A 12096-nucleotide genomic window follows, 5' to 3' on the forward strand; every position below is an offset into this window, starting at 1 on the left:
GGTCAAAGCAAAATCTCTGCCTCGAAGATTCGCAGGGATCAGCCAACTCTACACTCACATTTACTGACACACACGTCACTCACCAGGCCAGGCCCTGCCTTTTAAAGTCATAAATGCTCAAGTTACAGATATTTCAGTAGAATGTGATTGCCAAGCCCTAGTTTGGCAATCAAACATTCTTGTGGGCACGTCTGGCAACTTTCTTTTCTTCACTGGCCAAATGGGGCAGTTATGATTGAGCCATATAAACTCACCTAGCAATAAATGAGCTACGTTCCTGTCTGCTAGATACTGCGGCTAACATTTGACTGCAGTTGTGAACTGAACTGAAATGAATGAATGATAGTAATTAATGATTTTGGGCGCCAGGGAAAGGAAATATGAATTGAAAGCGCAATTAAGGGAGTAGGAGCATGTACAGGGAATACTCATTTTTCACAGTTCTCGACATACGAGTTTACGACATATGAAATTGAACTATTTTGTGCAGTGGTGTAAGAATATCTCGTCACGTAGCAGAAAAAGGAATGCTCACTTACTGCCGTAATTACTGTTTTTCATTTGACTGTTTCCAGAAGCGATTGTAAATAAAAAATATACTGTAATTGTGACTTTACTAGTGCATTATCGTAGACTAGTGATAGACAATGGCCCGTTCTAACTTATATACAAATTTGGGTCACGTTGGCCCAGTAGGAAAGGATTTGTCTGGCATGGGACCTACGTAAATGGTTGGTACCCCACCATGGTTGACATGCACACTCATTTTCACCCTCATAAATGTGTTATCCTTTGTTTATTGTGTTTGTGTGCAGGAGACAGTTGAGTATGCCTTCCTCATCATTTTCACAATTGAGACGTTTCTGAAGATTATCGCTTACGGTTTGGTGATGCATCAAAATGCCTACGTGAGAAACGGTTGGAACATGCTGGATTTTGTCATTGTCGTCATTGGGTAAGTCCTCAACTTTAATTTACCTGCATATTTCTTCCTAAACAATAACAAGCCCTCCTTTAGTGCGAGAGTGATGTTTGCTGACGCAACAAAACCACACGAGTTTGGTGTTAGGATTTGCACTTTGACTGTTGTGGTTGTACAGCGGGAGAGGCGGCAGGCTGTGCGAAAGTTAAAAGATGCTTAAGCCTCTGCTCCGAGTGGCTCAGTGCTAATAGAGACCCTCATACACCCACACTATATGACCCAGAAAAGACAGAGAGAATAAATCAGAGGTTTACCACCACTGGAATGAGTCACCATCCCTCCATACTCGATCTCTCCTCCAACACTCCCTCCCATCTCTGCTTTCTCTCCTCTCACCTACTGTCTTTCACTCGCAATCTCCCATCATGCACTGCTTTGTCTTTATCAGCGGCCACTTCCATTTCCGCTCAAATGTACACTTTTTGTTCCCCAGCTCAGACTGCCCTCCTTGTCACATCCTTTGCGCTACCCTCTTTGCTATCTTCATTTTGCCATCTTCTTTGCCCTCCATCTTGCTTCCGCTCTCTTGTCTTGTGACAACCTCTCCTCTAATATGTACAGTCCACTGGGTAGCTGGGTCACATCTCTGTCTGTGTGCAGCATGCAGGTTTGATCTGGCGTGCACTCAGAAAACGAAGACGGGTGCTCTGCCGCCAAGCGTTGCCACTCATTCGATGCAGTGACACACAGGCAGATAAGGCGGCCTGCGTTCGATGTCAACATTTCAAAACATCAGCGTCCATCTCGACAAATTGCACAAACATGTTTTAAAGGGCCGATGGGTTAAAAAATGAAGCAGTCGGTTACAGTCCGACTGTTCGTGTTGTAGCTCTGCTCTCTTGGCAGGCTCAGCAGCCATTCTTCTGCATTTGTCAAGATGAAAATCAATTATCTCCTCCACGAAGGCTGATTTTGACTGAGAGTGATTACTCAATTCAAACAAGGCGAGAGTCTTCAAATTGGTTTTCATCGCTTTTTAAATAAATTCAGTTCCACTGATTTGTGCACCACAGCAGCAGTTTGAGTTCAGAGTGCGGATTATAGTGAAATTGCTTACTCATAAAGCAATGTAAATAGTGAGAATAGGGGGCATGCAACGTGTGTCACAAAGGTTCCAGGACTGGCATCCAAAAGATATATTTCAAATTCATCCATCCATCCGTTTTCTGAGCCACTTATTCTCACAAGGGTCGCGGGAGTACTGGAGCCTATCTCAGCTATCAACGGGCAGGAGGCGGGGTACACCCTGAACTGGTTGCCAGCCAATCGCAGGGCACATAGAAACAAACAACCTGCTGTATCACTTGGAATGTTGTTTATATCACCTCCAGTCTATTGTTGGAGCTGAATATGCTATTTACCATGCATGGGTAGAAACATGCCAGCAATTACTGCTGCAATGAGTTTATCATTTGTGTAAGAATGATCAATACTCAGTGTTATTGGCAGAAACTGAGGGGCCCAAACACAAACTTTACTTAGAGCCTCATGGTGGTGTGGACCAGCTCTGGACAAACATTATGTGTTAGTCCTGTGAATGACAGGCGATCAGTCCAGGATGTACCCCGCCTCTCAGTTGAGACCTTGATCTGGATAAGTAGTATTGAAAATGAATGAATAGAATCTGGACGATGATTGCTGTGAAAGCTGGTCTGAGTAGCTACTTTCATCTTGAAGATGTCAATATGTGAAGGATGCGTTGTTTGGGAGAACAAAGCAGCCATCTTTCCATTGTGACTCACTTGAACAGGTGCAGTCAACACTTATAAGAGCATCTTTGAGCCACAGTAGGCAGCTCCATTCTCCCCTTGGAGTCCATCACGTTGATGTATGCAACGATGATTTACTCTTGTTTCTATGTGAACTGATTTAGGTTTTATCTTGTAGAATTGTTTGAAGTTCCATTACAAGTCATATAATAGCTACAATGTCAGAAATAGGGGTACAGTAGGAATTTGTTCCTCAAGCTTCAATCTACACTAATATATTCCATAGAGCGAATTATTGTACCCTAGGTTAGCTTTTTGTACCTTATAGCTAGGTACAAAATAAGTACTTTTTGAGGAAACAACCCCCAAAAATCTTTATAACCTTAAAGGTACAATGATGTACTGATATGTTTTAGCGTGCAATTAACAGTTTAACAGTGAATTGTGGCAATTCACCATATGTTAAGTTGTACTGATAAGTGATAGTCCAACTGTGTGCTGGTGATGTCAGTATGTTTTGTGGGTGGTTGTTAAAAAATAGGTGTCAACACTTTCGACCCTACTCCGTGAGTGGTGTTAACAATAGTAAAATGAATTGTTTGATGCTACATTTGCAAAAGGGGAAAAAAAGCACTACTTATTTTATTCAGTACAAACAGGATGTGAAACAAGATACAGTATGTAAACATTTGTTGAAACACCCAAACCTTTAAATAAAGACGAAATAATTTGGATGCTCCATTGTTATGTCTCATAATTAACAATACTGGAGCAGTCTGACACCAGAGGACCAGATAAAATATGTAAAATATTCTGTACTGTACTGTGAGATTGTATGTGTGTTCTTACTGGCAGACTCTTCAGTGTTGTCTTGGAGATTCTGACCAAAGATGAGAAAGTAGACAATGAGGGAGAGGAAAACCACCCGTCCATGCACGGGCATGGCGGTAAAGCTGGTGGATTTGACGTGAAAGCCCTTCGAGCCTTCCGTGTGCTGCGTCCCCTGCGGCTGGTCTCAGGAGTACCCAGTAAGTAATGTGCCATTTCATTAGGATTTTCATCCTTTTTGAAGCATGGTCACAGATCTTCGCCATTAAACTGCAAAATAATGAGTGATAGGTCCAGATGGTGTCAGCATACTTTGTACCCTCAGGACTCTTTTTTTTTTTTTTTTTTTTTACACATCATTAGAGCGCCAAGAGGACAGAGCTCCTGGTGTAATAACTGCAAACACTATCAAATGTTGTTAATGTTGCAGTAATATTATTAGGAAAAACTGTGAACACTCACTACCTATAACATTTGGTACACCTGTGCAAGCAAATGAGATCCTATGAGTGCTGTACCAAAAATACTGAAAGCCCCACATATATCTTAGTATAATGCAGTTCTGTACCACTGCAAACGACAATCATCCATCCATGCATCCAGTTGTCCTCATTAGCCTCGCGGCTGAGCTGGGAGGGAGATGTGGGGTGCACCCTGGACTGGTCACTAGTGTCTATGTATGAGTCTTGTATCCAGTACATGATTTGTTTTTCTCCTTGCTTAGGTTTACAAGTGGTGTTGAACTCCATCATTAAAGCCATGGTCCCTCTCCTTCATATTGCCCTCCTGGTCTTGTTTGTCATCATCATCTATGCTATTATTGGCCTGGAGCTTTTCATCGGTAAAATGCACGCAACCTGCTACCTTCCTGGCGCAGGTGTGTAACATCTTAGTTATTTTTTTCTTCTGACTTCATTATTTAGTTACTGACTGAATCTCAAAAGTGTTCTCTGTCAATTGACTGTCTGTTGTCGTACTAGAGCGGCTCCAACTACCGGAGACAAATTCCTTGTGTGTTTTTGGACATTCTTGGCAAATAAAGATGCTTCTGATTCTGATTCACACGCACACAAATATATTTGGGAAACAGTACAGTAAAAGTGATTGCTCAGTCTTAACCCACAAGATCTGGCTTCGACTGTTAAATGTTTGTATTAGGGGTGTCCCAATCCGATCTTTACCGATAATTAGCAAAGAACTTGTGACACTTATAGCTCTTAAAATAATGAATATTGGTACACAAATGGTTTATAAACAAATAGGCAATTTAACAATACTCTGGCATGTAGTCTTCAAACTCCATGAAAAACGAGTTATAATAACAATATTCGATAGTGACTTCTTCTACTTTCTTTGTTACTGCGTGTATCTCATTGCATGCCCCACACTGCCCCTCAGAGGTCAAGACGTGCACAGCAGTTACTTTATGTACCCCATTGGTTAATAATAAATCGGTCCCACGGCTGCTGATTATTTTTCTCTGTTCGAGTAATAGCACTTGATCAAGCGTGCTCTAACATTCCATATTACAAAATAAGTAAATTATGTATGGTTAATGCTGAAATCGGATCGGACCGATATCGATATCGGCCAAAACTCCAGGCGGCAATATCGATATTGGATCGGAAGTAAAAAAGGCATCTTCACCAATCACTCCATTTTGCTACATCCAATATGATAATGTGATTCCTTGCACCGTGCGATTCAGCCTTCAAGACGGTGCCTATGTAGTGTATATACTGTATGTCTCTGTATTTAACAATGAAATGTAATCGTGAGAAGCATGCGTTTTGTCTTTATAGCTATTTTGTCTGACCTCTTAATTGCGTAGACATCATAGCAGAGGAGGACGCTGCTCCATGTGCGATCTCAGGGCACGGGCGGCAATGCCCCATCAATGGCACAGAGTGCAGGGAAGGCTGGCAAGGCCCCAACGGTGGCATCACCAATTTCGACAACTTCCTGTTCGCCATGCTGACGGTGTTTCAGTGCATCACCATGGAGGGCTGGACAGACGTGCTCTACTGGGTGAGTGTCTTGGCTAACCTGCCGTGTTGACTGTCACGAGCCTTCAGCCCGAACGTCGGCTCAGATCACACGTGTGACATCCTGATGATGAGGCCGCTGATAATTTCCTGAGGCAACTCATGTGATTGACTGGCTGAATATGATTGAGAGCACTTGACAACTTGCTTTAGAATGTAACGTGATGGATGTTCAAAGAATGCTTCTAACTTTTGCTGTGCCTCTTTTTAAAATAATTGTTAAAGTTCTCGTTTTCTGATTCTCTCTCTTTTCACTCCTTTCTTCTTACCCCTCCTCCTCGCTCTCTGCGGCTATGCACGCTCCTCCAGATGAACGATGCTATGGGCTTTGAGCTTCCATGGGTATACTTTGTCAGTCTTGTGATCTTCGGCTCCTTTTTCGTTCTTAACCTGGTTTTGGGTGTGTTGAGCGGGTAAGCACCTACTCTCTCTATGTTTATTTGTGTCTGTTGACCGGCTACTTTTGGCTCCCTCAGGTCAACGACGCCATAGGATGGGAAACACCTTGGATTTATTTCGTTAGCCTGATCATACTCGGCTCCTTTTTTGTGCTAAATCTCGTGTTAGGTGTGCTTAGTGGGTAAGAGGCAAACGTGTGCAGTGGCTCTTTCTTTGCAGTGTGCAACTATTGTTTGCTGTGGCTTACTTGGTGTGTTAGGGCAAAAACACCAATTATCCTCTAAATGAGCATGAGAGATTCACAGTTACAAATCCTATTGTATAAACCCTGAGCTATTAGCTGTGGTTCTGTGCTCAAATCCAAAGATTAATTCACATTCTACTATATGGACAAAAGTACTGAGGCACAACTTATTAATACAGTGACCCCCTTCCCCCCACCTATTCACTGTTCACTATTCACAAATTCATCTATTTGTGTTTTTTTCAAGTGCAGATTTTCTTCTCTTTACATACTTGTGGTGCATTTTATAACTTATTCCCTTCATATATGTTTAATAGGCTGGTGTGCCACTACTTTTATCCACATAGTATATTTTGTCCCCTTGCTGGCGTCACACTCTTGCATCCTTTTCTTGGCAGCTGCGAAGTGAGCATTTCCTCCTCCCCCTCCCACTCCAGTCAAAGCGCCCAACCCTCGAGAGAGTAAAATTAATCGTATTCCTCGCCTTTCAGGCCTCTCTGCGCTCCTAAGCTCGCTCAAACCCCACTTTGCTTTTTCGGCAGCGTCGACTGGGGGTGGTGTGTTATTACAGTAGAATTAACTCAGTAGTGACGTTTACTAGCCAGCAAAGCCAAGTTAACAACAACATCACCCTTTGACACTATTGCTACCATCTCGCAAGTCTGATTAGAGAAGCATTCTTGCAAACTAGCAGCGATGACATGTTTCCGTTGCTGTTCATTTTAGTGTCTCATTAGCATCTTATGCAGCAGCAGTTTTATATAATCTATAAATTGAGATTCCACGCCACTGTTGCATGACTCTTGAAACCATCTATCTACTTAAATTGCCAACTTGTTATGAGGAGGACGTTGGCATGCAGGATATACCAAACTAGTGAAGGATTTAAATAGAGTACTGCACTACCTTTTCAAGGTGTACATCTCCCTCCAGTGGCCAGGGATGAGAAAAACATACACACATAGGTGGGGATTGCAAGACAGAAGAGATTATGTTAAAAAAACAACAACATAATAATAAATTGCTTAGCTGTTAGACTAACAAAACCTCTTATTGGTGATGAATAATTGGAGAAGAAGTGACTCATTTGTTTCCATTTTGCTGTGAAAATCTATGTTTGTAATGTGTGGAAGTAAATCCTTACGCGAGTGCCATTTTGCTCATTTATGTGCTTCTGTGTTCTACGTATGTGTTTGCTTGGCCTCTTTGTGGGTCTGCCTAAACCAGAGAGTTCTCCAAAGAGAGAGAAAAGGCCAAAGCTCGCGGTGACTTCCAGAAGCTGCGTGAGAAGCAGCAGCTGGAGGAGGACCTGAAGGGTTACCTGGACTGGATCACTCAGGCTGAAGATATCGACCCTGACAATGAAGATGAGGCAGACGAGGAGTGTAAACGCAACCGTAAGCACATTCTATGATGCTAAAAAGCCCTCAGAAAGTCTGTTATGCCGATCTTCGCCTTCAATGTATTCGAAGTGGAACACATTGCGACTACCGCTGGAGTTCAGCTGAGAAAGGGGGGGAAATATTACTTGAGCAGTATAAAAAAAAATCTTAATCCAAATCCTCTTTATATAAGCAGCACACATGGAACACCAACTGATTCACCTTGTAGTTGAAATTTGTCCTCATTCTCCCTTAAATCGTAAACTACATATCCTAAACGTAATTTAGCACACAGTCGATGACATTAACCTCATGTTGTTGCAGCAAAAGCACTCAATTCCCATAAAACTGCTCTTCGTGGCAGCGCCATACGTCTCCGCGTTTTAAATGTTTTCCCTTAAAGACCCTGTAAAGTGAATTCCAAGAGTTGTTTAGAAATGCATGATATTTGTTTAGAGATACCATTACTGAAACTGTGCAAAGACTAAGAGCTATATACTGTACAGTAGTACTGAATTGTGGCGATAATAGTTTTAAACTGTTTTTTTACCATTTCAGTTTTCTTGATTAATTTTTTTATTTATTATTTGTTTTTGGTGCATGGCTAAAATAACACACATTGTAGTCTGGAATGAGTCGGCCCTCCCCCACCATATAAGAACTTGAGCGCTTTCGGTAGCATCAGCAGATATCCGGCGCAATTGCGACGTCCGCTTAGCTAGCTAGCAATGTCTACACTTCGAAAATGCATCTTCCATTTGGATAGTTCGTTAGCCTGAGAGTGCCTCATTGTTGCGGCGTGAAAAAGCGCTGCTAAGACTCAGTGGGATATGTTCCAGCCACCGGAGGCTCTAATCAGATATATTTTAGCAACGCAAACGAAGCCTCATTTTTATATATGTGGTGATTTTTATCATCTTTTTATTTATTTTTTTAATCATTCAAATTTGGCAGGGTTGTTAACAAAACTCTTCTCTGTTGTATGTCAAATTTAGAAAACATTTATTTTCACTTTACAGGGACTTTACATGCCTCATGGTTTGGGTTTATTTATTATTATATTTTTATTTTATTTTGTAGTTGCGTTACTTTAGTGATTTACTCCCAGCTCTGAACATCACCAATGTTGTTCTGCATGAATGGACAAAAATGCCCACAAACAATACTCCAACATTTTGTAGCGAGCAAAGAGAGCTGCTATACTGTCACTACAAAGGGCCCATTGCCACATTTCCACTTCCTGTATGTTTAATGGTCTTGTGTCCCACCGCTTTGGTCCATGAATGTCTTTTTGTTTGTCTCTGACCCTCTTGTAGCCGAACTGCCCAATTCTGATAAACCTGCTCAACATGGCATCTCTGTACTTCTCATTTTGGCTTTCAGTGTTAATGAAACAATTAACATGTTGTTACTACAGTATGTAAAAGCATTCATTTGCTGTGTGGCATGTTAGTGCAGGGTCTCCTCTCCTGCAGGCACTTCTTGTGACCGACAGTGACCACCCCCCATCACCACCACCACCACCTCTATGTTCTGCTCTCCACAGCCTTAATGTGGCTCCTGCTGCTCTTTGTCACTGTTGGATTATTGATATTTGGAATACGGTTGTTGTCTTGTGTTGCTTGTCTGCTCTGACCCCATTTTGATAGCAGCGCATTCTCAACCCCGACCTCTACCCCACATGTCCCTCTGCTGTGCCATTGTGTCTGAATGCATGGCCTTGCATGCATTGCACATGAAGGGGTGACTCTGGCTGACCTTACTGAGAAGAAGAAAGGAAGGTTTGGGTGGTTCAGCCAGTCGTCCGACACTCATGGTAAATCCCAAGCTTTCCCTCCTTTTTGCGCCTTTTCGTGAGAGTGTGCCTGTGTGTTAAATTGCGAGTCCGAGTAGAACTGCATAGAAGAAGACAATGTATCCCAGTCAGTGGCAATACTGCATTAGGGGCAGTACACCTTCAGATGCAGCCAATGGGGCTATTTTTCTTTCTTTCCTAAATGTATTTTCTATTTAATGTATTAATTAATGTGTATAATTTGAGTCATTTCTTTAATGGGGGTGTCTGACTTGGGGCACAGCGACATCAGTCCCGACTTTGTCATTTATTCCTTCATTCACTTTGGCATATATTTTTTCACTGACCTATGGGGCACTTGTGAATGAGCCCCACGAACTCTGCCTGGCCACAGTGGCCACACAAATGCGAGACGTGACCACGAAAAACAAACATCTACACATGTGGTTCTCAACTGTTGTGACCCTAGGACCTGCTCCCCTATTGTTGCAAAGTCGCAACCCACTTTTTTAGAGATAAACAAAGAAAATGTACTGCTTAATAAACAAAAAAACATTTTTTAACATAACTACACTATGCTTGCAAGTTCAAAGGGCAATTCAGAGCACATTAAGAAAATGAGAGAACATGATAACTGTTTTACAACAATACATAAGTATATTTATAATGTTGAATGTAACTGTACTAGTCACTGTCGCAAAAATGTGCGCGAACATTGCGAGCCGGTTGTGTTGTGATTGAATGGGATGCGCTTATCAAAATATCCTCCTCTCTTTTACTTCACCCACGTGGCACGTCCCTTCCTGTAATGCTTGGTTCGGCCGCCGAGATATTGCCATTCGCCAACGGCCAATCATAGCAAAGCTGTTTTTACATTGAGAAGATGAGCAATCCAATCAGAGGAAAGTTCTAATATGTAAATAAAAGTTTATTTACATATTAGTCACATATTAATGAGAAATCTATCTGTCTCAACTGTCTGGTGATAAAGCCCAAATAGAATAGCTTGAAAAAGGACTTTCTGGGCATTTTCAACACAAATTATCTTGCAAAACTTATTAAAAGGACATTAAAGATGATAGAAAAATAGAAAGAAAATGTGAAGGAAGGGGACCTTAAGAAATGCATGCTTTCTGAGTGTGTGTGTGTTGTGTGCAGCCTAATGTAATGCCTCTTCACTTTTTTTAAGCATCGTTAATGTGTTAAACCCCTCGTGTGTGTGCATTGCGCCACAGTTTTTGTTTACCTCCTAAATGTAAGAGTTATCATTTTCACATGAAAGGAGTCTGATACAGAGTCAATAATAATACATGATTTGATAGCATCACCGCCCCATTTTTCCTCAAGGCTCTCAGTGTGAATGTAGGAAACAAGGCTAAATCCAGATCACTGCTCCAGCAGTCGGCACTATTTCCAGAGCTGAGAGCTTTGCGACCACTCAGGAATCAAAGGCAACATGTCTGCATAAGCTGAGCGGCGACACGCGCACACACACATACACACAGACACACACACACAGAGACACACCTATCCAACACTACAAACAAACAAGCTGTAGCTCTGTCCTCCTCTTCTTCATTATGGGTAGCTACCTACTTACTTGTCCCACAATTGTATAGTGCTTCACGTAGCTGATAATACAATATTGCATTTTATCACCCTTATTTAAAATGTTCTCATTAACCTTGGCTTATTTTTTTGTTTTGTTTTTGCAATCAATATTCTACCGCTCAAATTTGCACTCATGGTGTGTGTGTGTGTGTGTGTGTATGTGTATATATATATATATATATATATATATATATATATATATATATATATATATATATATATATATATATATATATATATATATATATATATATATATATATATATATATATATATATATATATATATATATATATATATATATATATATATATATATATATATATATATATATATATATATATATATATATATATATATATATATATATATATATATATATATATATATATATATATATATATATATATATATATATATATATATATATATATATATATATATATATATATATATATATATATATATATATATATATATATATATATATATATATATATATATATATATATATATATATATGAGTGTTGATGTTCGGGTTAAAGTTGTGTTAAAGTTGCTGCTGTGACATCTCAATTTCCATATTCCCCCCAATTTTATTTAAATAGCTCCTTTATTTTTGTCTGCAGCGAGCGTTCCAGCCAGTGAAACGGAATCTGTGAATACAGAGAACCAAAACGGAGAGGACGAAAAGACGCCATGCTGCGGACCTCTGTGGTGAGTGTGTGCACCCCTTTCCATGCACTCATCTCCAAAACAATCTTGCAAGATTTATTCTGCTTGGATCACCTCAGTACTGTTGATATTTTTCTGCTCAAAGAAAACTACCTAGTTAATATCAACTCCTTCCTGCCTTCTTTTTTCAGCTGCATACTGTACTTCCTTTGACTTTTTTTCTAGATTTATAATCTTTCACATCTGTCCAACTTTTCATCTGCAAATTTTGACAAATTCTTTTTTCTTTCAGTCAAAAAATTTCAAAGTCAAAGTTCAGGTCAGTGTATTTCCTTGTATGATAAATTACAAAACAGGTCTCTGTCTGTATTATTGATGTTATTTAATTGTTTTTATTTAAACAGTATGACTTAAGTAGCATATACC

General features: G+C 40.3%; 1 protein-coding gene across 17 annotated transcripts in view; it reads left to right on the forward strand.

Moving 5' to 3' along the window:
- The window catches only part of cacna1da (calcium channel, voltage-dependent, L type, alpha 1D subunit, a), a 71326-nt gene that overhangs the window by 19706 nt on the left and 39524 nt on the right, over positions 1-12096 (forward strand). For 14 of the 17 annotated variants that reach the window (XM_061688379.1, XM_061688381.1, XM_061688380.1 and 11 more), the window contains 9 exons: positions 816-955; positions 3547-3719; positions 4244-4396; positions 5351-5547; positions 5874-5977; positions 7435-7604; positions 9331-9405; positions 11625-11712; positions 11963-11989. In XM_061688379.1, coding sequence (XP_061544363.1) covers positions 816-955; positions 3547-3719; positions 4244-4396; positions 5351-5547; positions 5874-5977; positions 7435-7604; positions 9331-9405; positions 11625-11712; positions 11963-11989 — 1127 coding nt within the window. The remainder of the gene's footprint in view (positions 1-815; positions 956-3546; positions 3720-4243; positions 4397-5350; positions 5548-5873; positions 5978-7434; positions 7605-9330; positions 9406-11624; positions 11713-11962; positions 11990-12096) is intronic. The other 3 variants (XM_061688388.1, XM_061688396.1, XM_061688394.1) reach the window with 1 other exon arrangement.

Source organism: Phycodurus eques, chromosome 10 (assembly GCF_024500275.1).
Source record: "Phycodurus eques isolate BA_2022a chromosome 10, UOR_Pequ_1.1, whole genome shotgun sequence".
NCBI lineage: Eukaryota > Metazoa > Chordata > Actinopteri > Syngnathiformes > Syngnathidae > Phycodurus > Phycodurus eques.